Below are 27,828 nucleotides of genomic sequence, written 5' to 3' on the forward strand. Positions count from 1 at the left end.
GTTGCGCAGGATACAATAGGGAACCGGTATGCTTCCGTGGCCAACCGTATCTCACCTTGTATCCAGACTAGAGGAGCCCAACAGGGTCCTGGCCTCTTCCAATTGTACAGTTTTCCCCATTAAACGTCTCCTTTCACTCTGATATTTCTATAGCTGATATATATCAGCATTACAGTCACATCTAGAAGTTTCATAGGATTCCAACAACTCCAGTTTACTAGGTTAGTTTTTTTTGTTAGTGAGTGTATAATGTAGATCCTAAAGTAGAAAAGATCTAGGGAAAGTTCACAAAGAGATGTTCGAAAGCTTAATTTGACACAGCTGTCATGCCAAAAAAACTTTGGGCAGCCATATGGACACCACCTCAATGGGAGGCCACGTTTTATGACCACGCCAAAAAAGGACATTTCCTTTCTTGATGCAGAGACCACAATAAACCACAGCCGCACTGAAAACAATTAGAGGCCGGGTTCACATAGCAGCCTGGTGGTTTTTGGCATAGCATCTATACAGCTGTCAAAGACCTCCATGTGAACAGCCCCTTAGGTCCCATCAGTGATGACTAGATACAATTGGGGTAAGCGATATGTGACCACAATTATGACCACAGAGCTCGCCATGCTGTTTTTAGGGCCAACATTCAGTGCAGATTTTGCTGATATTTTCCAAGAGTATAATGATATTCTGTCTGCCTGAAGATACCACTAGGGAGCGCTGTGGAATGTACTGCTTACACTGAACCCTATCATAAAATATTTTTATATTATAAAAACTGTTTCTGCACTATACAGTTTCTACTGCCATGTAGAACTAATACACAAGATCTTGGTGTACCTGACTGACATGAACAGCCCATACAATAGCAGATGCATTAATGGACAGATCTCCACTACTAGATGTAATGTTTCCAACCTTGACACTGATAAGTTTCTTCTTCCAATTAGTTACCCAATTAATCAGATCATACTTAGGAGCTGCATCTCCATGTTCATCAAAGTGTACATCCTCTCCAGCGGTGTTTGTAAAGTACACTGTCTTTAGAAACTGATGAAGCTACAAGAGAAAAGGAAATGCAGTCACAATAGCCATTTATGTTAGTAATAGCAGTAATCGTTCCTAGGGCTCTATGGTGATATGAGTTCAGTTAATTTAAAACATGGGTGGTCTAGGTCGTACAAATGAAATATAGATATAAAAGGCATTGTTCATACTTGCCAACTCTCCCAGAATGTCTGCGACACTCCTGGGTGAAGGGTAGTGTCACAGGTTAAGGGGAAGGGAAAACACCAAATACACACCACAACGAATAGGCAACAATCTAGGACCCAAAAGCTAAGGAAGAGGGATGGTGACCTCCTAGTAATCCCTAGGCCTTTCCCTAACTCTTGCCAGTATGAGCAGATCCTGATGGTGGAAATACTCATACACCGGATACCTAAAGCCCTGCTAAAACTGACGAGCGCTAGGATAGGTAGCAGGGGATGAGACAGCTAGTTCCTTCCAGAATGAAGGAACCTGCGTCTTCCTGAGGCCTAGAAACAACACACTCAAGATAATAAGAAACAGGAAGGCAACAAGTACTTAGCTTAGAGATATATGGAGAAGCAGGAGATCCAAGACAAACCAGCACTAGCAACTCCAAGCAGAAACTATCAACCGCATGGTCAGCAGTGTGAGGCGGATCTAAATAGAGCCTCATCACTGATAACGAGCGACACCTGAGGAGAGGTGAGATCCTGCCAAACAACAACATACATAGAGGAAAACAGAGAGACCTGTCAGATAGCCTCACGTGCAGCAAGTCTATCCGATCTTCTCACCTCTCTCACAGGAGGGACCGTGACAGGTAGACCTCCCAGACAAATTTACCAGGCACCGCAGGAATGATTGTCAGAAAAACAGACTTCTATGAACTGTAATTTTATGTGGCACCGGGAAAGACTCTACCCTGGTGGCCAAACGTTCATTTAGAAGGTGGAATGAGTCACGTGAAAGGGCATGGTTGGTTATGTTGTCTTGAAAAAAGGGGCTTGTCACTACCAGAAAAAAAATTCTGTCCAGCTACCCTCACCCTGCTCTTCTCCCTCCCTGGTGCCAACAATGAAAAATAGTTAACTAAGGCATTGTCTTCTCAGAAAACCGTTTTAGAAAGGAGTCACCACTATAGGTCTGTCTTCAGATACCTCTAGCCAAATTAGCCATGTAATAGATGGACCCCGTGGGTCTGCTAGAACAGGAGCCATGCTTCCTCGTAGTTGTCTATAACTTTCTATGTGTGAATGTAACGGTGATATACACTCACCTAAAGAATTATTAGGAAAACCTGTTCTATTTCTCATTAATGCGATTATCTAGTCAATCAATCACATGTCAGTTGCTTCAATGCATTTAGGGTTGTGGTCCTGGTCAAGACAATCTCCTGAACTCCAAACTGAATGTCAGAATGGGAAAGAAAGGTGATTTAAGCAATTTTGAGCGTGACATGGTTGTTGGTGCCAGACGGGCCGGTTTGAGCATTTCACAATCTGCTCAGTTACTGGGATTTTCACGCACAACCATTTCTAGGGTTTACAAAGAATGGTGTGAAAAGGGACAAACATCCAGTATGCGGCAGTCCTGTGGGCGAAAATGGCTTGTTGATGCTAGAGGTCAGAGGAGAATGGGCCGACTGATTCAAGCTGATAAAAGAGCAACATTGACTGGAATAACCACTCGTTAAAACCGAGGTATGCAGCAAAGCATTTGTGAAGCCAAAACACGCACAACCTTGAGGCGGATGGGCTACAACAGCAGAAGACCCCACCGGGTACCACTCATCTCCACTACAAATAGGAAAAAGAGGCTACAATTTGCACAAGCTCACCAAAATTGGACTGTTGAAGACTGGAAAAATGTTGCCTGGTCTGATGAGTCTCAATTTCTGTTGAGACATTCAAATGGTAGAGTCCGAATTTGGCGTAAACAGAATCAGAACATGTATCTATCATGCCTTGTTACCACTGTGCAGGCTGGTGGTGTAATGGTGTGGGGGATGTTTTCTGGGCACACTTTAGGCCCCTCAGTGCCAATTGGCCATCGTTTAAATGCCACGGCTACCTGAGCATTGTTTATGACCATGTCCATCCCTTCATGACCACCATGTACCCATCCTCTGATGGCTACTTCCAGCAGGATAATGCACCATGTCACAAAGCTCGAATGATTTCAAATTGGTTTCTTGAACATGACAATGAGTTCACTGTACTAAAATGGCCCCCACAGTCACTAGATCTCAACCCAATAGAGCATCTTTGGGATGTGGTGGAACGGGAGCTTCGTGCCCTGGATGTGCATCCCTCAAATCTCCATCAACTGCAAGACACTATCCTATCAATATGGCCAACATTTCTAAAGAATGCTACCAGCACCTTGTTGAATCAATGCCACGTAGAATTAAGGCAGTTCTGAAGGCAAAAGGGGGTCCAACACCGTATTAGTATGGTGTTCCTAATAATTCTTTAGGTGAGTGTATGTGATTACAATATTAGAGCAAAAGGATAAGTTTATATAAGTTTCTGACAGCTAGGTCAGAATGACCATCCCGCTTCTCTCAGTCCAGGGATCTGCCATCTCCCCAACAATCTCTCATCAAGAGTTATACTACCAAAAGTAGCCACTGAGAGCCTTTTTTATAGGGCAGCAGAGGATGCAATTTTATGCCCTCTTGTGGCAAGACCAAAGATCTAATCAGACCACACCTGTAATAATTCACATATCCGCCTGAGACATAACTGCGTGCCAAGTTTTGCAGCAACCCGACATATCTATCTGGGAGCATATTTGTCAATGAGTGTATGTACGGCATACATTACTATTTCCTTGTCCCCTTCATAACTAATACTGTTAAATTATCACTTCTCTTTATTTTTTTTTTACATTTTACAACACATTTCAAATGGTAAAAGAAAATAATAAAAGAACCACGTACTGGAACTACACAACTCCACCCACTGTGTAGTGCCCATGCCCAGTTACTGCAGCGCTGCTCCAATTCACTTGAAAGTGGATGAAGCTATGTAATCCCAGTGCTTGGTCCTAGCACCAGAGTCTCCTGCAAACAGTCAAATGATAAAACCCTGCTTTTTTGCAACCAACAATAGAAGGACATTGGTTATACAGTGATTCCTTAAGTTACAGTATTAGGCCTCTTTCACACTTGCTTTGTCCGGATCCGTTGTGTACTCCATTTGCCGGAATTACACGCCGGATCCGGAAAAACGCAAGTGTACTGAAAGCATTTGAAGACGGATCCGTCTTCAAAATGCTTTCAGTGTTACTATGGCAGCCAGGACGCTATTAAAGTCCTGGTTGCCATAGTAGTAGTGGGGAGCGGGGGAGCAGTATACTTACCGTCCGTGCGGCTCCCGGGGCGCTCTGACGTCATCCATGTGCGTGGGGCGCCCTGACGTCACTCTGAAGCGCCCCGGGAGCCGCACGGACGGTAAGTATACTGCTCCCCCGCTCCCCACTACACTTTACCATGGCTGCCAGGACTTTACCATGGTAACCATTCAGAAAAAGGTAAACGTCAGATCCGGCAATGCGGACGAAACGACGTTTAGCTTAAGGCCGGATCCGGATCAATGCCTTTCAATGGGCATTAATTCCGGATCGGGCCTTGCAGCAAGTGTTCAGGATTTTTGGCCGGAGCAAAAAGCGCAGCATGCTGCAGTATTTTCTCCGGCCAAAAAACGTTCCGGTCCTGAACTGAAGACATCCTGATGCATCCTGAACGGATTTCTCTCCATTCAGAATGCATGGGGATAATCCTGATCAGGATTCTTCCGGCATAGAGCCCCGACGACGGAACTCTATGCCGGAACAAAAGAACGCAAGTGTGAAAGAGTCCTTAGTTGGTTCCAGGACCAGGACGACCATTGTATGTTGAAACCATTGTAACTTGAGTAATCGGTTCCAAAGCCCCAAAATGTCATCCAAGATAAGAGAAAATGAAGATTTAAGAAAAATTAGCAGATAACTAAGACAGATAAAACAAGTCATTGCATATGACAGTCAGGAATATCTGCTAACTAGCAACTAAGGGCTCTTTCACACTTGCGTTCTTTTCTTCCGGCATAGAGTTCCGTCGTCGGGGCTCTATGCTGGAAGAATCCTGATCAGTTTTATCCTAATGCATTCTGAATAGAGAGAAATCTGTTCAGGATGCATCAGGATGTCCTCAGTTCAGGACCGGAACGTTTTTTGGCCGGAGAAAATACAGCAGCATGCTACGCTTTTTGCTCCGGCCAAAAATCCTGAACACTTGCCCTAAGGCCGGATCCGGAATTAATGCCCATTGAAAGGCATTAATCCGGATCCGGCCTTAAGCTAAACGTTGTTTCGGCGCATTGCCGGATCCGACGTTTAGCTCTTTCTGAATGGTTACGATGGCTGCCGGGACGCTAAAGTCCTGGCAGCCATGGTAAAGTGTAGTGGGGAGCGGGGGAGCAGCATACTTACCATCCGTGCAGCTCCCGGGGCGTTCCAGAGTGACGTCAGGGCGCCCCAGGGCGCTCTGACGTCATTCTGGAGCGCCCCGGGAGCCGCACGGACTGTAAGTATACCGCTCCCCCGCTCCCCACTACTACTATGGCAACCAGGACTTTAATAGCGTCCTGGGTGCCATAGTAACACTGAAAGCATTTTGAAGACGGATCCGTCTTCAAATGCTTTCAGTACACTTGCGTTTTTCCGGATCCAGCGTGTAATTCCGGCAAGTGGAGTACACGCCGGATCCGGACAACGCAAGTGTGAAAGAGGCCTAATAGAGCTATTTTACCAGAGAAGTGACCTTGATTGGTTGGATCTGAGTCTGATACATTGTATGTTGAGTCTGGTTTCAACTTACGATGGGTCAGAAAAGACCACTGTATGTTGAAAATATTGTATCCTGAGGCCATTGTTTCTTGAGGGATCACTGTACAATGAATTTAAGGATTTTTCTTTGCCATTATCTTAGAATGTTGTAAAAATAAGTTCAGTATAACTCACCAATCCCACGCTGCTCCCATGCCACTGTTTCCTGAGGCACCATGGGTCTCTGTATCTTGGTCTCCAGTGATAGCAATCTGACATCAAGATATGTCTGCTGCAGCCAATCACTGGCAGCAGCAAACAGCATTAGGATTCCTTATAGGGGTGAAGGAACCATATCACAGGGGGTTTATCTCTAGGAGAAGAGATCTGACAAGACATTGTCCAGTCATAAACAAGGAACCTGCCTAATAAGTTGATGGACAGTTCTGAAACCTGAGCTAAGGACTGAATGATAAAAACTTGTCTTGGACAAGTTAGTTCACATTTGAGGGGACAGCCAACTCTGAGTGTGTCCCCTTGTTTTTTCCCACCTTAAAGGTGGGAAAAATTAAACCAATAATGCTACAAATAGGACACATGGACACAATTATAAATGCATAAAATGAGGCCACGGCCAACTTTATTAAAGAACAGCTCAAACAATAAATAACTATATAAATTTAAGATGAATAACAGCCACTGAATTAGACCAGCCATAAGCTTGGCCTAAATACCTAAATCAACTTGTCCGCTCGCCACCTATTGACAAGCGACTTTACCCCTCCTTCTAATAAAGTGCCCGTGACAGGACAAAATAATGGGGAGGGCGGGAGGGGCAGCTGAACAAAGATGGGGCTTGGCAGACAGCCTAATGCTGGCGGCCACTGCATTATATACGCTTTTTTCCATACCACCCCAAACCCATCCACCAATGCCCTAACTGGTGCTGGGCACTCTAAACTTCCCAGCCTCAGCAACAATCCCACTATAGGACAACCCAACCAGTCAATCCCTGTAATCTGCACCCCAACCCAGCAACCATAGTAAAATTAGCCTTCTTTAACCTAATTTTGGCGGGAAAACTCCTGCCATAAAATGCCCTAAGCAACCTATGGGATAATCATAATCCCATGCTGATCCCTCCAAATGGGATTCTCTGGATCTCTACATTCTCGGCATGGCCACTACACAGTAGATAGAACCTTGAGCTTCAGATTCTGTCTGCTGTATTGTTTCCGGCACTGGCGACTGTCTGAAACACCTTATAAGTGGGGGTGGCTGGTGTTGAACCCCCACAGATCTGATATTGATGACCTACAGGCTATCAATATGAAGGTACTAAAAGAGATTTTGTTACTCAAGTCACCTTCCATGGTAGTTGGTAAGATACAGCCGCTCCTTCTCTGTCCAATTCTTTCCAGTACTTAGATGCTATAAACATCTGAAGGCCATGAGCCAAGGCATATATGGCATTATATACTTGATAACTGTCTGCTAGGGCTTCTGAACCCAACAACATTGCCTTCTTCTTGTTGTTGTGTTTGCATGTGTGAGGGAGCAAATAACCATCAACTAGTTTGCATTCATATAGGATAACCTTATAGTTGAAAATAAAATTGCACAAGGTATATCGATCCAGTGTTATGTTCCAGAGGAAAGGTGCAAGTCCAGGAATTTCCATTTTTCTCATCTGGATTGCCAGGCTACCATGGAAGGGGTCGAGGTCCAAGTTGTCTATGGTTGGGTTTAGAAGATGGTCCATGTCTGTTAGGAAGATCCAGACTTTTTTTGTCCTTGTTAATTCATGTAGTAATAAGTATAAATTATATGTAAACTCCACGTCAGCCCAGAACACTATAACATTTGCTGAGGAGTCAGAAATGACTTTGGCCACTCGTTTATGTTCAGAGAACCAGTAGTTGGTGGAGCTCTTGAACTTTTCTGTGAACTCAATACAGCCCCCTTCTCTGGTAATAGAAACTTTCAATTTTTGGATTGCATTTTCATTGCTTTCAACATCTGAATAAATTATTCCCACCCAAGTCCAACTGAAATGCTTTAGCACAGAATTCAAGGCATTGTGCAGGTGGACTGAGCTAGGAGCAGTGCGGTAGAAGTACGGAAACATCAATTTATTACTTAGGAGAGGGTCTGTGGCACCATAGCTGATCTGTAATACAAAAGAATTCAAGTCTGACTTAAATGTCATTGCACATGGCAACCATGTGATGGACAGACTCAACCCTTTAAACCTTAATCTGAATACAGCAAAATAACAGGTCTATAGTAGCAATCTCAACACAACTGCCTGTAGAAGTTTATATCCTGACTTGCACCTGACTGTCTCTTTCCCTGACTCCAGCAGACACAGCACACAAGAGTATTGACCCTGAGCACTGTAATACAGTACGGTTCAAGAATAACCCACAGTCTTAACCAGTTCTACTCTCTGCTTTCCATTGGTATCTCAGGTGTCCTTTCTGTAGAAGCCATTCTCGCCAACATTTGGCGGGGTACAGGCTTGCCTGGGGTGCTACGATTGACTCACAGGGCTCCTGTGCACACCTATGTAAAGCGGAAAGTTGCCATTGTCGTCCTACAGCGCTCTTGTGGGTCTCCACAACCTCTTTTCACACCACCGACTCCTAATTTGCCTTTGCATTAATATATCAAGGGTCAGTACAAAATCCTCTCCCATGATCTATTTATACCGAGGTCTATGACTGTAACAATGTACATCTAGAGGAAAGAAGGTTTCTACACCAGTATAAAAGAGGGTTCTTTGCTGTAAGAGCAGTGAGACTATGGAGCTCACTGCCAGAGATGGTGGTGATAGTAAACTCACTAAGGGGCCTGGATGTATGGAGAAGGGTCATTGATCCAGGGAGTTATTCTGTTTGCCAGATTTTGAGTCAGGAAGGAATTCTTTTCCCTAAGATGAGGAAAATTGGCTTCTACCTCATGAGGGTTTTTTGCCTTTATCTGGATGAACATTGCTGAGCTGGATGGATGTACTGTATGTCCTTTTTTTTGCCCTTATAAATTAGGTTTCCATGTTATCACACGATGGCATGCTCCTTGCTGAACTCCACCACCCTTTCTCCCAACCAGACCATGGACCACTTTCCTCTTGGTGCCTTCTCCTCACCTCCACCTTCCTCCAGAAACCAGCAGTCATTTTTCTGTGCACTCCCATACAGATTAGATGCATGCACCCATTCTCACCAGGAGCTCTGCTCAAGAACCTATTGTACAGAGCAGCTCTGGATCTGGTGGACCAAGCCCATCCATGGATTACATGGTCAACCATTCATCTGAATGCTCAGCGTGTTTTTCTACCGTATAGCTGGCCACAGCTTCCCTCAGCAATAAAACGTCTGTGAAGGTTCTCATTTATCCAGGTCATGGTATATCTGTAAAGAATAAATCAAGGCAACTGGACTTACTGTAGATTTCTTGAAAACGTTTTAAAAAAATCTACAGTAAGTCCAGTTGCCTTGATTTATTCTTTACAGACTCAGCAATAAAAGCCAAAGGTTTCTGAAGCCAGACCCACAGAGTCTAGGCAAACATTAGCACAGGTTCAGTTTTAATATGTTATTAGTATGTTGCTGTAGGTGATGATTCAATCTGAGGTTTTGTGAACTAATTTGATTTTTATTTAACAGCTAGATGGGTTTCCCAGGACATTGATGAACAAGCCTTGGGACAGGTAATATCAGATCGGTGGGGGGTGCAGGCTGTGACAGGTTAGTGCAGCTCAGCTCCCTCTAAGGATAGATCATCAATATCAAAGTCCTGGAAAACCCATTCCAGATAGATATGAGAGACATCATAAAGTGACCCACCTGTGGATAACCATACATTCCAAATGTATTTGCCACCAAAAGAGAAAGAGCTGAGGATGCAAACCCCACCACAGCAACCAAATGTCCTTGACTTGTACACTTATAATTTGGAATTTGGAAGCCCCATCCACTTAATATTTTCATGTAAGCATGTAGTGTCTTAGCTTCATTCAAAAGGGATTCAAATAGGTGAAAACCCAATGTGATGTTTGGAAGAAGTTTTTCATTCCTATTAATTTCTTCAATGGCAAATAAGACGGTGAGAGCTGTCTGATACTTTTCCTGATAGGCACTATATGAAAAGTGAGAGGGAGATAAATCAGAATGAGGAAACATGTTATGTATGTTGTGGTTGTGTTTTTTTGACACAATAAAAGCACAGAGAGCTATGGGGAATGGATATTGCGGATGTGCTAGCGGCGATCTAGCAGCCCATGTCCTCAGCTCAATACCTAAAATCCAGGTGAAAGGTTCCCTTTAAGACTGTGTAGCACAACATTATGTTAGTTGATGAAGGCTGGACGGGCCGAAATGCGTCCTCTTTATGGATGCATACCTGTGGAAAGAAATGAGCATATAAATTGAAAACATTGAGTGTCTGCTGGGAGTCCATTACACTGTGTTAGTTGGAGACCTCTACTTCCCTCTGCGGCGCAGACTGAATCGGGTGCTGACCATACTTCTCCATATTCCAGGATAGATCAGGGGTCAGCAACCTCCGACACAGCAGGTATTGTGAAACTACAACCCCAAGCATGCAAACCTGTTAGGCTACACTTGGAACACCCATAGAAGTTAATAGCCCATGCTGGGAGTTGTAGTTTTGCAATTGCTGGTGTTCCAGGGGTTTCTGACCCTTGGGGTAGATGGACAACCATAGTACTCCAGAGCAGCTTTTGCTCTGAGGGAAGGAAAGTCACCCCCTTGCTCTCCGACGCTTGCATCACTGAGCTCCGGTTCTCCCCGCCACATAAGTCATCTTTTTGGGTGCAACAGTGACGTTCCGTGCACACAGGTCACCATGCAGGCAGTCACTGGCCTCAGCAGTACAAGGTGTCACTGCCGAGGCCAGTGATTGTATAAACAACTCTAGAGGGAAACAGAATTTGTAGGTTCCCAAATAATACTCCCCACAATTAATAAATACCACACTGAATCACCTCCAAAAGAAGGCGAAGCTAGGGAGATAAAACTTAACTTTTACTAGTATCAAATATAAAATCGCTACACTATGGTATGATCACATACACAAACACCCAAAAATATATATAAAGAAAAATATACATCCAAATCAGCATACCAATCAAATATCTCAAGCGGGGCACTTGTTCAGCTCTGCTTAAAAAAATTGGAAACTTCTTACCAATATTGAAATGTGCAGGCAAGATGATTCAAACAGAGGAAGGTGCGGTCCCAGAAGATGTAGAAGACTTGGTATCTGGTCAGCCACTGTGGTAGATAGGCACAAGGGTGTGCTAGCCCTAACGACAGGTGCTAGGGGGCTAGAAAATACCCTGCCTATCTACACAGAGCACCCGCCCTGACAGGGGCGACCCCGTCCGGATACCTGTCCCTGAACCCGGGTAGATTCTCTGGTAATCCCTAAACATGGATCCCGACGTGCCACGTTTCGTCTGATAACTCGTATGGGGAAACTTGGTAAGGGTATCAAACACAATATACAGTATATGCTGTCCTAAAACACTTAATCAATACATAGATGCGACCAAGTAAAATGGACAAAAGTATAAAACAGAGAGGGCCCCGGTCAGTGGACCTGAAATCAATATACAATTGCAAGAAAAAGAAACATTCACAGTGCAGGTGGAAAAAGTATGTGAACCCCTAGACTAATGACATCTCCAAGAACTAATTGGAGTGAGGTGTCAGCCAACTGGAGTCCAATCAATGAGATGAGATTGGAGGTGTTGGTTACAGCTGCCCTGCCCTATTAAAAAACACACACCAGTTCTGGGTTTGCTTTTCACAAGAAGCATTGCCTGATGTGAATGATGCCTTGCACAAAAGAGCTCTCAGAAGACCTACGATTAATAATTGTTGACTTGCATAAAGCTGGAAAGGGTTATAAAAGTATCTCCAAAAGCCTTGCTGTTCATCAGTCCACGGTAAGACAAATTGTCTATAAATGGAGAAAGTTCAGCACTGCTGCTACTCTCCCTAGGAGTGGCCTTCCTGTAAAGATGACTGCAAAAGCACAGCGCAGACTGCTCAATGAGGTGAAGAAGAATCCTAGAGTGTCAGCTAAAGACTTACAAAAGTCTCTGGCATATGCTAACATCCCTGTTAGCGAATCTACGATATGTAAAACACTAAGCAAGAATGGATTTCATGGGAGGATATCACAGAGGAAGCCACTGATGTCCAAAAAAAAACATTGCTGCACGTTTACAATTTGTACAAGAGCACTTGGATGTTCCACAGCAGTACTGGCAAAATATTCTGTGGACAGATGAAACCAAAGTTGAGTTGTTTGGAAGAAACACACAACACTATGTGTGGAGAAAAAGAGGCACAGCACACTAACATCAAAACCTCATCCCAACTGTGAAGTATGGTGGTGAGGGCATCATGGTTTGGGGCTGCTTTGCTGCGTCAGGGCCTGGACGGATTGCTATCATCGAAGGAAAAATGAATTCTCAAGTTTATCAAGACATTTTGCAGGAGAACTTAAGGCCATCTGTCCACCAGCTGAAGCTCAACAGAAGATGGGTGTTGCAACAGGACAACGACCCAAAGCGTAGAAGTAAATCAACAACAGAATGGATTAAACAGAAGAAAATACGCCTTCTGGAGTGGCCCAGTCAGAGTCCTGACCTCAACCCGATTGAGATGCTGTGGAATGACCTCAAGAAAGCCATTCACACCAGACATCCCAAGAATATTGCTGAACTGAAACAGTTCTGTAAGGAGGAATGGTCAAGAATTACTCCTGACCGTTGTGCACGTCTGATCTGCAACTACAGGAGACGTTTGGTTGAAGTTATTGCTGCCAAAGGAGGTTCAACCAGTTATTAAATCCAAGGGTTCACATACTTTTTCCACCTGCACTGTGAATGTTTACATGGTGTGTTCAATAAAAACATGGTAACATTTAATTCTTTGTGTGTTATTAGTTTAAGCAGACTGTGATTGTCTATTGTTGTGACTTAGATGAAAATCAGATCACATTTTATGACCAATTTGTGCAGAAATCCACATCATTCCAAAGGGTTCACATACTTTTTCTTGCAACTGTACGTCTCTCATCTAATACAGCCCGGCTAGTGGGTTCGAGATTTCGGCATTCCCTGCTAATATGAGGGTTCATCTATCAGCATGGTGTGATGCCAAGTGCTGCGATTTAAATGTCTGCACTGCGCGCTTTTCTCCAGCGAACCCGCCTCTCCAGTCATGTGACCCGATCACGTGACCACCAATCAGCGTCACATGGGGCACCAAGCGAAGCAGGGTTACATGGGCCAGAACTTAATTTGCGAGAAGGGGCCGATCTAGTGCCTAGCAACCAGGACGCCAAGCTTGACAAGCACTGTCGCGGTGACTGTAATTGGACACAAGAGTTTCTGCATCCTGGTAACCAAAATCCTTCCATTACATAGGAGATAAGAAGGCATTAAAACCAAGCTTATTAGACAAATCATTATTCAAACTGACATGCCAGCAGGGCAGTGAGGCAAAGTGATGTTTTGATTGACATATCCAGACATCTGTAATTGGATAATATTTTAGTTGATATATCCAAACAGTTAAATGAACCCTAAATAAGAAAAATTAGAATTGATATTAACTATAGGTCAAAGGTAGGGGAACCGACAATCCACAAATTCAAAAATTGGACTCCAGAGGGTGGGTTAGGTTTATACTAGTATGAAAAACATGTTGGACATAATGGTCCAAGTCCCCTCTGGACCAGTGGAAAGTGAGATTTGACCCCGGAGGAAAAAACTAATTAAATAAAACAGCTAAAATTGAGCTGTTCATTGAGCCCCCTGGGAGCCATAGTTTTTTAAATAAAGGATCCACCGGGCCTCTCTCTGCAGCAACTCTCTATCCCAATTACCTTCCCTCGCGGGTGGTTTGACCGTGTCAATACCCATAAAGGAAACTCGAGCCATGCCGTTATGAAATTGGCTGACATGTTTGGCAATAGGGGTGTCTCTCCCGTTAGCAATGTCATTGAGGTGTTCACCCACCCTACTGCAAAATTCTCCGATGGTCTTGCCAATATATTCCATACCACACTGGCGAATCTGTAAATGACTCTGTAAATGACTCCCCGCGTTTTACAGTTAATATAATCATGAATGGAATATTCTCGGCCTGTAATGTTGATCCTGAAAGTTTTCCGTGTAAGTATATGGCGACATGCAATGCACCCGCCACACCTATAAGAGCCCTTGGTTCTCCTCTGGAGCCAAGGTCTGCGGTGCGAATTGACTGTGCACCAATCTGTCCCGTAAGCTTTTGCCGCGACGATAGGTTGTATGTGAATAGTCACCAAGAATTTATTTTAAATCAGGATCCATTGTGAATATCCATTGGGTCACTATCTCCCATACCTGTCTAGCGGCCTTATCATAGGTGGTAATTAATCATATCAATTTATTACTATGTTCTTCGGTATGTCTCAGAATCAGGAGAGTGGATCTCTCCTTTTGTAAAGTACACCTATATGCCGGTCTGAGCAGTTTATCTGGGTACCCACGTTGTCGAAATCTCTGACGCAAGTCAGAGGCCTGAGAGATAAATTCATGTTTATTCGAGCAATTCTTCCTCAAACAGAGGTATTGCCCCCTTGGGATTCCTCTCCTGTGTGGGAGAGGATGGCTACTCTCCCACCTCAGGAGGGAATTGGTAGAGTTGGGTTGGGTAAATCTCAGGCCTATCTGATTGTCATTGAAACCACTCACAAAGGATTCAAACCCCGGCTGGTCCCCATTCCAGATGATAAAAATGTCATCTATGTATTGCGCCCAAAGCCCTATAGGCCGAGTATTGTCAGTCATCTCATCCGAAAACACCAAAGTCTCCTCCCACCATCCCAGGAACAAGTTTGCATACGATGGGGCACAAGGACTCCCCATCATGGTGCCCCTGAGCTAGTGGTAGAGCCTGTTATTAAAGGTGAAGACGTTTTTGGTGAGTGTAAATTCCAAGATACGGAATTTGGTATCCAAACAAATAGAGGAATTACAATTACCTATTCTATACTCTAATTGCGATCGCGCCCCTGCGATCTCAAACCTGGAGAAGGATTCCTCAATTGTAATCAAACCTTTCAATAAGGGGGGGAACACAGTGGTCATGAACAATGATCAATATCTAATTATGTGTGAAACGCTGCGTAAGGATCGCGAGACATATGAGGTGTTAACTAAGGATCCAACTGACAGTTTTAGACGGGAACTTAAGTTAATCCTAGATGAGGCCAAACAATTGCAACTGATTACTCAGTCCACTAGCTTAGCACACCTAGCCTGTTTTGGGTAGGGGGAAAGAGATAGGTTCCCCCTACAGATCTTGTTCATGGTGCTCTCCACATCATCCCAGAACTGTCTAATTTTATGACAATGCCACCATATGTGGGAAATGTTACCCACTCCCTCCATACATCTCCAACACTCGCTTGAGGGAAGTAAGTTGATTTTTTGCAGGAATTCAGGTGTACGGTACCATCTAGTTAAGGTTTGAGCGAATTCTCCTGCACTCTAACACATCTGGAGAACCCATGTGAGTGAGATAAAATGAAGGTTTTACTAGGCTCATAAAGAGTTATCCCCAATTCCTTCTCCCATTCTTTAATGTAAGTGGGCGGGTTATCCCCTCTCTTTTCTAGAATCTGTCTGTATATTAAAGATAAAGTTTTAGTTGGTAATTTCGGCAATAAGACCATGTTCTCTAACCAGAACGGATCTATCTTAGATTGGTGTTTAGTTACCTTAAACTTCTTACACGTGACTTCAAAGTCCCATTTTTGTATATCTGAGCCTACCCTCGGTGGTTCACCTTTGAGAGATTCATAGATATCATTGGAGAGAGGTAATTGTAAAAGGTCTCCTATTTTTAGTTCTGATACAGAGTTCCATACTGGGTTGGCTTCTATAACTCTATCTGAAAGGACATATGGGAGTATATTAAGGGGGGCAATAGGGGATAGACTTCCTTTTCCAAGGTTTAATGCTAACGACCTCTGACATTCTTTAATAGTGCTTTTAGTTATAACACTTATGAGTTCCGTAGGGCTTAGAGTTGAAGGTTTATGCCACAACAAGTATGAACTTCTTTTACCTAATACTTCTCTCTCAAACCTAGCATGCAGGGAAGTGTCCCTTGGACTGCATAAGGTTAACCATCTCTCTAGATGAATAGCCTGAACGTAGGCAGAGATATCTGGTAAAGAGATTCCCCCATGTCTCTTCTTCCGTATAAGCAGGGAGTGCGGTAATCTTGCTCTTTTGTTATCCCATAAGAATTTCCCCATAATCGATCTCAATTTATTTAGGAATGATCTGGGTATTGTTATCGGAAGGGAGCGAAGCATATATAGTATTTGGGGGAGAATGTAGGAGGTTAATACGTTCTTCCGCCCTAGCCAGGAAACCTTGGGTGACAAGGATTTAGTCAAGAACATTTGAACTTTGGTCAACAAAGGAGAATAGTTGAGCTGGAACAGTTGGGTGGGATTGGCAGGTATCATAACTCCTAAGTATTTAATTGCCGTGGAGGGCCACTCAACCACTTCAGCCCCGCTAGGTGAAACCCCCTTCATGACCAGAGCACTTTTTACACTTCGGCACTACACTACTTTCACCGTTTATCGCTCGGTCATGCAACTTACCATACAAATGAATTTTACCTCCTTTTCTTCTCACTAATAGAGCTTTCATTTGGTGGTATTTCATTGCTGCTGGCATTTTTACTTTTTTTGTTATTAATCAAAATGTAACGATTTTTTTGCAAAAAAATGACATTTTTCACTTTCAGCTGTAAAATTTTGCAAAAAAAACGACATCCATATATAAATTTTTCGCCAAATTTATTGTTCTACATGTCTTTGATAAAAAAAAAATGTTTGGGCAAAAAAAAAAAAATGGTTTGGGTAAAAGTTATAGCATTTACAAACTATGGTACAAAAATGTGAATTTCCGCTTTTTGAAACAGCTCTGACTTTCTGAGCACCTGTCATGATTCCTGAGGTTCTACAATGCCCAAACAGTAGAAAACCCCCACAAATGACCCCATTTCGGAACGTAGACACCCTAAGGTATTCGCTGATGGGCATAGTGAGTTCATAGAACTTTTTATTTTTTGTCACAAGTTAGCGGAAAATGATGATGATTTTATTTTTTTTATTTTTTCTTACAAAGTCTCATATTCCACTAACTTGCGACAAAAAATAAAAAATTCTAGGAACTCGCCATGCCCCTCACGGAATACCTTGGGGTGTCTTCTTTCCAAAATGGGGTCACTTGTGGGGTAGTTATACTGCCCTGGCAATTTAGGCGCCCAAATGTGTGAGAAGAACTTTGCTATCAAAATGTGTAAAAAATGACCGGTGAAATCCAAAAGGTGCACTTTGGAATATGTGCCCCTTTGCCCACCTTGGCAGCAAAAAAGTGTGACACATCTGGTATCGCCGTACTCAGGAGAAGTTGGGGAATGTGTTTTGGGGTGTTATTTTACATATACCCATGCTGGGTGAGAAAAATATCTTGGTCAAATGCCAACTTTGTATAAAAAAATGGGAAAAGTTGTCTTTTGCCAAGATATTTCTCTCATCCAGCATGGGTATATGTAAAATGACACCCCAAAACACATTCCCCAACTTCTCCTGAGTACGGCGATACCAGATGTGTCACACTTTTTTGCTGCCAAGGTGGGCAAAGGGGCACATATTCCAAAGTGCACCTTTCGGATTTTGCAGGCCATTTTTTACACATTTTGATTGCAAGGTACTTCTCACACATTTGGGCCCCTAAATTGCCAGGGCAGTATAACTACGCCACAAGTGACCCCATTTTGGAAAGAAGACACCCCAAGGTATTCCGTGAGGGGCATGGCGAGTTCCTAGAATTTTTTATTTTTTGTCACAAGCTAGCGGAAAATGATGATTTTTTTTTTCTTCTCTTTTTTCCTTACAAAGTCTCATATTCCACTAACTTGCGACAAAAAATAAAAAATTCTAGGAACTCGCCATGCCCCTCACGGAATACCTTGGGGTGTCTTCTTTCCAAAATGGGGTCACTTGTGGCGTAGTTATACTGCCCTGGCAATTTAGGGGCCCATATGTGTGAGAAGTACTTTGCAATCAAAATCTGTAAAAAATGACCGGTGAAATCCGAAAGGTGCACTTTGGAATATGTGCCCCTTTGCCCACCTTGGCAGCAAAAAAGTGTCACACATCTGGTATCGCCGTACTCAGGAGAAGTTGGGGAATGTGTTTTGGGGTGTCATTTTACATATACCCATGCTGGGTGAGAAAAATATCTTGGTCAAATGCCAACTTTGTATAAAAAAATGGGAAAAGTTGTCTTTTGCCAAGATATTTCTTTCATCCAGCATGGGTATATGTAAAATGACACCCCAAAACACATTCCCCAACTTCTCCTGAGTACGGCGATACCAGATGTGTCACACTTTTTTGCTGCCAAGGTGGGCAAAGGGGCACATATTCCAAAGTGCACCTTTCAGATTTTGCAGGCCATTTTTTACACATTTTGATTGCAAGGTACTTCTCACACATTTGGGCCCCTAAATTGCCAGGGCAGTATAACTACGCCACAAGTGACCCCATTTTGGAAAGAAGACACCCCAAGGTATTCCGTGAGGGGCACTGCGAGTTCCTAGAATTTTTTATTTTTTGTCACAAGTTAGCGGAAAATGATGATTTTTTTTTTTCTCTTTTTTTCTTACAAAGTCTCATATTCCACTAACTTGCGACAAAAAATAAAAAATTCTAGGAACTCGCCATGCCCCTCACGGAATACCTTGGGGTGTCTTCTTTCCAAAATGGGGTCACTTGTGGCGTAGTTATACTGCCCTGGCAATTTAGGGGCCCATATGTGTGAGAAGTACTTTGCAATCAAAATCTGTAAAAAATGACCGGTGAAATCCGAAAGGTGCACTTTGGAATATGTGCCCCTTTGCCCACCTTGGCATCAAAAAAGTGTGACACATCTGGTATCGCCGTACTCAGGAGAAGTTGGGGAATGTGTTTTGGGGTGTCATTTTACATATACCCATGCTGGGTGAGAGAAATATCTTGGCAAAAGACAACTTTTCCCATTTTTTTATACAAAGTTGGCATTTGACCAAGATATTTTTCTCACCCAGCATGGGTATATGTAAAATGACACCCCAAAACACATTCCCCAACTTCTCCTGAGTACGGCGATACCAGATGTGTCACACTTTTTTGCAGCCTAGATGCGCAAAGGGGCCCAAATTCCTTTTAGGAGGGCATTTTTAGACATTTGGATCCCAGACTTCTTCTCACGCTTTAGGGCCCCTAAAAATCCAGGGCAGTATAAATACCCCACATGTGACCCCACTTTGGAAAGAAGACACCCCAAGGTATCCAATGAGGGGCATGGCAAGTTCATAGAATTTTTTATTTTTTTTGCATAAGTTAGCGGAAATTGATATATTTTTTTTTTCTCACAAAGTGTCACTTTCCGCTAACTTAGGACAAAAATTTAAATCTTTCATGGACTCAATATGCCCCTCAGCAAATACCTTGGGGTGTCTTCTTTCCAAAATGGGGTCAGTTGTGGGGTGTTTGTACTGCCCTGGCATTTGAGGGTCTCCGCAATCATTACATGTATGGCCAGCATTAGGAGTTTCTGCTATTCTCCTTATATTGAGCATACAGGTAATGAGATTTTTTTTCCGTTCAGCCTCTGGGCTGAAAGAAAAAAATGAACGGCACAGATTTCTTCATTCGCATTGATCAATGTGGATGAAAAAATCTCTGCCAAAAAAAAAAAATGGAGGGGAAAGGCGTCTGCCAGGACATAGGAGCTCCGCCCTACATCCATACCCACTTAGCTCGTATGCCCTGGCAAACCAGATTTCTCCATTCGCATCAATCGATGTGGATGAATAAATCATTGCCGGGATTTTTATATATTTTTTTATATATATATATACAAAGTGCTTGCCAAAGCATAGGAACGCCGCCTCCTCCTCAGCACGTATGCCTCGGCAAACGTATCTGTCACTGCAGAGGAGAAAATCCTGTCTTGCAGCGCCGCATACACCGACTTGCGTGTAATCTGACAGCAGCGCAATGCTTCTGTCAGAATGCACATCGGTGCTGCAGCTAGTCGATCGGTTGGTCCACCTGGAAGTTAAAAAAAAAAAAAAAAAAAAAAAAAAAAACAGGCCGCAACGCAAAAATTTTATTAACTTTGCAACAGAACATATAAACTTTAACTTTTTTAACTGAACATTAACGTGTTTGCTTACTGGTGTGTTTTGTTTTTTGTTTTTTTGTTTTTTTACCTTTATAGAACAAACCTCTCCTTCCCCATGGGTCAATGTGCAAAGCGCAAATCGCCCAAAGATGTGGCGAAGTGCGTTATGCACTTTGTCCCATGTGAAAGGAGACGTTTGCAGCAGCAGTGAGTGAATGGGCCCTAATAGCCCTGTGTGCCTGTCCTGGTGAGATGATCCCTATGCTAATAGTGTACCTGTGAGTGGTACTTCCGGAAACACTCTCCAAAGCATAGGGCAGGGTGGTCCGGACAGTCAGGACAGAAATAGCGGGTGTCACGCCTTATTCCACTCCTGCTACAGACACGACATCTTTTTCGGGGTGACTGTTGGGTTGAGGTACCAGGAACGACATTGGGGAAATGTCGCTCGTGTAGACGGCTAACTACACTGGTGGTTGGGGCCACGGAACCTCCTGGATACAGGAGGTTCTCGATGATCTCTTCCTGAAATTTGAGGAAGGATCCAGTTCTCCCAGCCTTACTGTAGAGAACAAAACTATTGTACAGAGCCAATTGAATTAAATATACAGACACCTTCTTATACCAGCGTCTGGTGCGTCGGGAAACTAAATACGGAGACAACATCTGGTCATTGAAGTCGACCCCTCCCATGTGGAGGTTATAGTCGTGGACTGAGAGGGGCTTTTCAATGACACGGGTTGCTCGCTCAATTTGTATTGTCGTGTCTGCGTGAATGGAGGAGAGCATGTAAACGTCACGCTTGTCTCTCCATTTCACCGCGAGCAGTTCTTCGTTACACAGTGCGGCCCTCTGCCCCCTTGCAAGACGGGCGGTAACGAGCCGTTGGGGGAAGCCCGCGCGACTAGTTCGCGCGGTACCACAGGCGCCAATCCGTTCTAGAAACAAATGCCTAAAGAGGGCCACACTTGTGTAAAAATTGTCCACATAAAGATGGTACCCCTTGCCGAATAAGGGTGACACCAAGTCCCAAACTGTCTTCCCACTGCTCCCCAGGTAGTCAGGGCAACCGACCGGCTCCAGGGTCTGATCTTTTCCCTCATAGACACGAAATTTGTGGGTATAGCCTGTGGCCCTTTCACAGAGCTTATACAATTTGACCCCATACCGGGCGCGCTTGCTTGGGATGTATTGTTTGAAGCCAAGGCGCCCGGTAAAATGTATCAGGGACTCGTCTATGCAGATGTTTTGCTCTGGGGTATAAATATCTGCAAATTTCTGGTTGAAATGGTCTATGAGGGGCCGAATATTGTGGAGCCGGTCAAAAGCAGGGTGGCCCCTGGGACGGGAGGCGGTGTTGTCACTAAAGTGCAGGAACCGCAGGATGGCCTCAAAACGTGCCCTGGACATGGCAGCAGAGAACATGGGCATGTGATGAATCGGGTTCGTGGACCAATATGACCGCAATTCATGCTTTTTTGTCAGGCCCATGTTGAGGAGGAGGCCCAGAAAAGTTTTAAGTTCGGAAACTTGGACTGGTTTCCACCGGAAAGGCTGGGCATAAAAGCTTCCCGGGTTAGCGGTGATAAATTGTGTGGCATACCTGTTTGTTTCGGCCACAACTATGTCTAAAAGCTCCGCAGTCAAGAACAGCTCAAAAAATCCCAGGGCCGAACCGATCTGAGCCGTCTCAACCCGAACTCCAGACTGGGCAGTGAAAGGGAAAACTACAGGTGCGGCTGAAGTTGGGGACTGCCAATCAGGGTTTGCCAGCACCTCTGGGATTCTAGGGGCTCTACGGGCACGTCTTTGCGGTGGCTGCGACGGGGTCACTACTGCACGTGCCACCGTACCAGCTTCAACTGCCCTTCTGGTGCTCGCTACTTCACCAGGTTGTACGGCAGTGCTGGTACTAGGTCCAGGGAGGGCTGGGCTGCTGGTGTATGCCTCACCACGTAATCCGACAGCACCAGCCCCACTCTGCTGCTCTTGAAGCGGATCCTGCGCAACCTGCGGTCTAGCGACACGGGGCCGGGTACGCCTGGTGGTATCAGGGACCTCAGCCTCCTCGTCCGAACTTTGGGTCAGAGAGCCACTGCTTTCTACAGGTTCGTATTCTGACCCGCTGGATTCATCAGATGAGGGTTCCCACTCCTCATCCGACTGGGTCAGAAGCCTGTAGGCCTCTTCAGAGGAATACCCCCTGTTAGACATGTGGGCAACTAAATTTAGGGGTATTCCCTGAGACTACCCAAGAAAAAAAAAGCAAGCCTGTCTTACAAAGGGGAGGCTAGCGAAGTACCGGAGGCCGCTGCGGTTGATAAAAACTTTTTTTATCGCCGCAGTGCGTGTAAAGTGAATGTGCAGTGATCAAAAAAAAATTTTTTTTTTGTCACTGCGGTGGGGCGGGTGTGGGCGAACGCACGTGTGGGCGACCGATCAGGCCTGATCGGGCAAACACTGCGTTTTGGGTGGAGGGCGAACTAAAGTGACACTAATACAATTATAGATCTGACCGTGATCAGTTTTGATCACTTCCAGATACTATAAAAGTACAAATGCTGATTAGCGATACGCTAATCAGAGAATAACGGACTGCGGTGCGGTGGGCTGGGCGCTAACTGATCGCTAACTACCTAACCAAGGGACCTAAACTATACCTAAAACCTAACGGTCAATAACAGTGAAAAAAAAAAGTGACAGTTTGCACTGATCACTTTTTTCTTTTCACTTGTGATTGACAGGGGTGATCAAAGGGGTGATCAAAGGGTTAATTGGGGTTCAGGGGGGTGATCAGGGGCTATAGTGTAGTGTTTGGTGTACGCACTGTGTAGCCTGCTCCTCTGCTGGATCCAACCGACGAAAAGAACCAGCAGAGGAGCAGGCAGCCATATAACAGATCATATTTACTAATATGATCTGCTATCTGGCACTTTGATTGGATTTTTTAAAAATCAGCAACCTGCCAGCCACGATCATTGGCTGGCAGGTTGCTGACGAAATACTGCTGTGCGAAATGCCGGCGCGAACTGCGCATGCGCGCGCGCATATTCGCGTCATCTCGCGTCTCGCGAGATGACGCGTATATGCGTGACTGTGCGCAGCGCTGCCACCTCCGGAACGCACATGTGCGTTAGGCGGTCCGGAGGTGGTTAAAGGAAACCTGTCACCGTTTTGAGTGATATGCTAATTACCTCATATGTGTCCTGTAGCCCGAGATGAGTCAACCGGAAAGGAGCCCAGCACCGCCCCGCGTCCTCCAATTCTCCTCCCTGCTGGGTGACGTCGCATAGCTGGAGCGCCGAAATCTCGCGATGCGCGAGCTAGCGCATGCACAGTGTCGGCATCATGTTCATTCCCTGTGCTGGCATAGCGATATTTCGGCGCTCCAGCTATGCGACGTCACCCAGCAGGGAGGAGAATTGGAGGACGCGGGGCGGTGCTGGGCTCCTTTCCGGTTGACTCATCTCGGGCTACAGGACACATATGAGGTAATTAGCATATCACTCAAAACGTTTTTTTAACTCAATAAAAGCGCAGAGAGCTATGGGACCTGGGTACTGCAGATGTGCTAGTGGCCATCTAGCAGCCCATGTCCCCAGCTCTATGCGCAAAATCATGGTGACAGGTTCCCTTTAAAAGGGGACATATCTCTTATCTTTTTCAGTTGGGAAGGGGTTAGGGAAACTCTGATGGCTTCTGATTTCTCCATGTTAATTTTAAAATTGGAAATCTCTCCAAAAGCTGTAAAGGTGTCTAGAATTTGGTTCATTGCTTCTATGGGGTTAGTGACCATTAGTAGCAAATCGTCAGCAAATGCTGCCATTTTCTGTGTGTCACTTCTAATTTTAATTCCTCTAATACTAGAATCCTGCCTGAATCTTAGCAGAAGCGTTTCAAGGGCTAAAATAAATAAAGATGGGGAGAGGGGGCACCCCTGCCTAGTGCCATTCTTAATGACGAAAGGATCAGACAGTGTACCGTTCACTAGAATACGAGCTGTGGAAGCAGAATACAGGGAGAAGATCGCTCTGACAAACGTATCAGGAAAGCCAAACGCCAATAGGGTACTGCGCATGAAAGGCCAGCTAACCCTATCAAATGCCTTTTCCGCATCTGTCCCTAATAATAGTAAAGGCATATTTTTCTTCTTAGCATAGCAAACCGCGTTTACCACTCGACTAACATTATGCCTACCTTCTCTGCCGGGCACAAACCCTACTTGCTCCTCCCCCACCAACCCAGGCAGCAAACCCGCTATACGATGACTTAGCAATTTAGCCCACCATTTTAAATCCGTGTTAAGGAGCGAGATTGGGCGATAGCTACCACACGCTTCAGGGTCCTTCCCTTCCTTGGGGATGATAGTGATTGTCGCCTCCTGGGCCTGCGGGGTAAGAACCGAGCCACCAAGGAGGGAGTTGCACATCTTAGTGAAATGAGGAATCAGTATTTCCGCAAATTTCTTATAGTACACTATAGGAAATCCATCTGGTCCCGGACTTTTTCCAGATGGTATGCTACAGAGGACCTTAGCAACTTCCTCCTCGGTGAACGGCTTTAATAGATCCGTCTTTTCTCCGGCAGACAAGGCAGGCATATCAATAGATTCCAGAAAGTCATCTATGTTGTTTTGCAGCGATGTATTATCTCTGCTGTCAGTCCCCCTTTCTCCCTCTAGATTGTAAAGTGAGGTATAGAACCTACAGAATTCTTTCGCTATAGCGGGTGTAGCAGTTAACCTGTTCCCCTCTCTAGATTTAATTACTTGGATAAAGGCCTTATTTCTCTGGGCTTTTAGCAGGTTCGACATCAATTTAGCGAATAATATTTAAAACGCAGAGCTTGCAATATTTTAGCTGACTTAATGTTCAGTTTATCCTTTAGCTGAGATCTTAGAGATTTCAGTTGAGTTAATACCTCATCTGTCCGAGACTTTATATGTAACTTTTCCAGGGTAGATATTTGTAAGAGTAAGGAATTTATTATCTGCGTTCTTTGTTTTTTTACTTTGGAACCTATGCTAATAAATTCCCCCCTTACCACAGCCTTATGGGCCTCCCACAGTATTGGGCATGACATCTGAGGGGATTCGTTTAAGCTAAAATAATCTAGCAATACCTTCTGAACCCTGTCTCTATGACCACTCTCCTCCAAAAGGGTTGTATTGAGTCTCCATGACCATTGCCGCTCAGGCATGCCTTTCAACGCCAATTTCAGACTCACCGGGGCATGATCCGATATCGTGATCGACCCTATGGAGGCTTCCTTAACCATGGGAATAGCATTGTTAGATAAAAATATATAATCTATGCGCTGATAAGAGCCGTGAACTTTAGAGAAAAAGGTAAAATCCTTCACCTCAGGGTGTATCAATCTCCACACATCGGATAGACCCACATCAGCCAGAGCAATCTGAAATCTACGTTTCTGTTTACCTGAAAACTGTGGCGTGGCAGATGTGGAGTCCATCCCATGATCCAGTGCCAGATTGAAGTCCCCTCCCAGTATCAAAATCCCTTCAGTGAATTGCTTTAGAGAATCCAACGCTTGTATAAACCATTTAATTTGTCCCTTGTTTGGGGCGTATACGGCCGCCAAGGTAACCATGGAATTTAAGACTTTCCCCTTTATAAATAAGAATCTGCCGTTGGGGTCAATTAATTTCGCTATTAACTGAAATGGGATATTCTTACTAAATCCAATAGAGACACCCCTAGATGCCGAGGAATGGGTGGCATGATGCCAATCAGGGAAATGTTTACTGGACATATTGGGGACATGTTCGTGCCTGTAATGTGTTTCTTGTAGAAACACAATATCAGGGTTTTCTTTCCTCAATGTATGATAAACTTGGCTACGTTTCTGTGGAATGTTCATTCCATTCACATTAAGTGAATATACTGTAATAAGCGCCATTTCAGATAGACTTAGAATCTAAACCAACCCTCCAATTGAAAGCAGTGAATCCAATGGTTCGACTCAAGAAGTAAAATAAAAAGACAAAGAAAACATATAAACCATATATAAACAGAATAAGAGGACTACTAAGTCCTAAAGGCGCTATTTTGCGCAAAAGTATAAGTACATTTTGAGAATGAGAGTTTGGGGGAGGGGACATAGGTAGAGACTTCTAGATGAACCACTCACCCGACCTCTCATATAATATCAATAAAACTGACCGAGTAACTTCAGTAATTTAAGATTCCAGAACTCATACAGGATGTATTGACCAAGAAATTGCTATCCCACAGGTCAGCGTCTATGGAGGTAGAAAATAGTTAAACTACTCTCTCGGTACCAGGCATAACAAATTGAACATTTCGAGTATAGTGCTAGTAATAGTTGAAATTGAACGATTCTCAACAGTGCCAACTGTAAATGTCTATTACTAAAGGTCCTACTCATATTGAATAGACAAACCAGGACTCTCTCTGGGGCAAGTAACCGCCCTGAGGGAATCAAAACTGTAACTCTCGACATCTAGAGACAGCAACTCAGTCCCCTGTCAGCGGTTTCTTCTTTGGATGCTTGCTCTTAGGTGTATCGCGCCAGGGCAACGGCCCAGACAACTTAGGCAACTTCTCCATATTAGCCGAAGGGAGCCATGAGGGAATATCAAGTGGAGGAATCTCCAGGGCCTCCCATATCTTGGGAAGTTCATCAGGATGGCGTACTACAATTTGTCGGCCGTTAACAGTGGTACTCAGGCCAAACGGAAACAGCCATCTCATGGGCAGCTTCCTCTCCCTTAATTCGGCCGTGAGGGGTTTCAGCGCCTTCCTTTTCGCTAGAGTGCTTGCTGCTAGGTCCTGAAAGAATAGGATCTTGTTTCCCTCAAAGGCAACCTCTCCACTTTCCCTTGCCGCTTTAAGCACTGCAGCAGTATCGAGATAGTTCAGGAGGGCACAAACGATATCTCTAGGCGGTTCACTTGCAGCAGGCTTGGGCCTGAGCGCTCTATGTGCTCTCTCAATAATGATTTTTTCAGCCCGCTCTGCTCCCACAAGTATGGCAAAGATTTGCTTAACACTGTCCAGCAATGCTTCTGCCGCCACTGATTCAGGGACTCCTCTTATCCTCACATTTTTCCTCCTCCCCCTATTCTCTTGATCTTCTAAGTGGAGGTATATACTATCCACTTGGGAGCCCAGTGATCTCACATGGCTTTGCAGGCCCTTACTGTGTTGTACTACCGCAGCTTGAAATTCCTCTAGCGCTTCCACTCTCTGCCCCACATGCGTTACCTCCGTTCTGATGACCGCTAGTTCCGATAACACTGGGGATAAGGCTTGAGCTAGGGACTGCTGTAAAGAATGCTGCAGGAAGGCTCTGGTGATCGGAGCAGGATCTGATTCATCCGGCAGTTCCGAAGGAGCGCAGGAGCTTGCGTCGTCCGAATCTATATCCAGGGCAGCAACATGATCTTCCGCCGCCGCCATCTTCCCTCTGACTGCCGGAGACGCCGTCTTCTTGTAGCGGTATTTATCTAGATCTCCATGCGCCTTCTTTGTCTTTATCATCTGGGAGACCTCTCCACCTCTCTCCTTGTTGAGTTTGCCCATGATTAGGACGGTCAGGGCTGTAAAAAAGCTTTAGATCGGGTGGCGTGGTGAGGAGCTCAGAGCTCACACGTCTTCCACCATGCTCAGTTGGCTCCGCCCCCCCAGAGAACCCTTTTTTTTTTTTTCAAAGATGTTTATTTGTATTGC

The 27,828-nt window shown here is 44.5% G+C and overlaps 1 protein-coding gene across 1 annotated transcript in view; it reads right to left on the minus strand.

The window, feature by feature from the left end:
- LOC122919741 (vomeronasal type-2 receptor 26-like) overlaps positions 1-27,828 on the minus strand; it is a 36,308-nt gene that overhangs the window by 5,119 nt on the left and 3,361 nt on the right. The window contains exons 2-3 of the mRNA XM_044268926.1: positions 27,364-27,698; positions 949-1,053 (exon numbers count right to left, since the gene is read on the minus strand). Of these exons, the coding sequence (XP_044124861.1) occupies positions 949-1,053; positions 27,364-27,698 (440 nt within the window). The remainder of the gene's footprint in view (positions 1-948; positions 1,054-27,363; positions 27,699-27,828) is intronic.

This window comes from Bufo gargarizans, chromosome 9, assembly GCF_014858855.1.
Source record: "Bufo gargarizans isolate SCDJY-AF-19 chromosome 9, ASM1485885v1, whole genome shotgun sequence".
In the NCBI taxonomy this organism is placed as follows: Eukaryota; Metazoa; Chordata; class Amphibia; order Anura; family Bufonidae; genus Bufo; species Bufo gargarizans.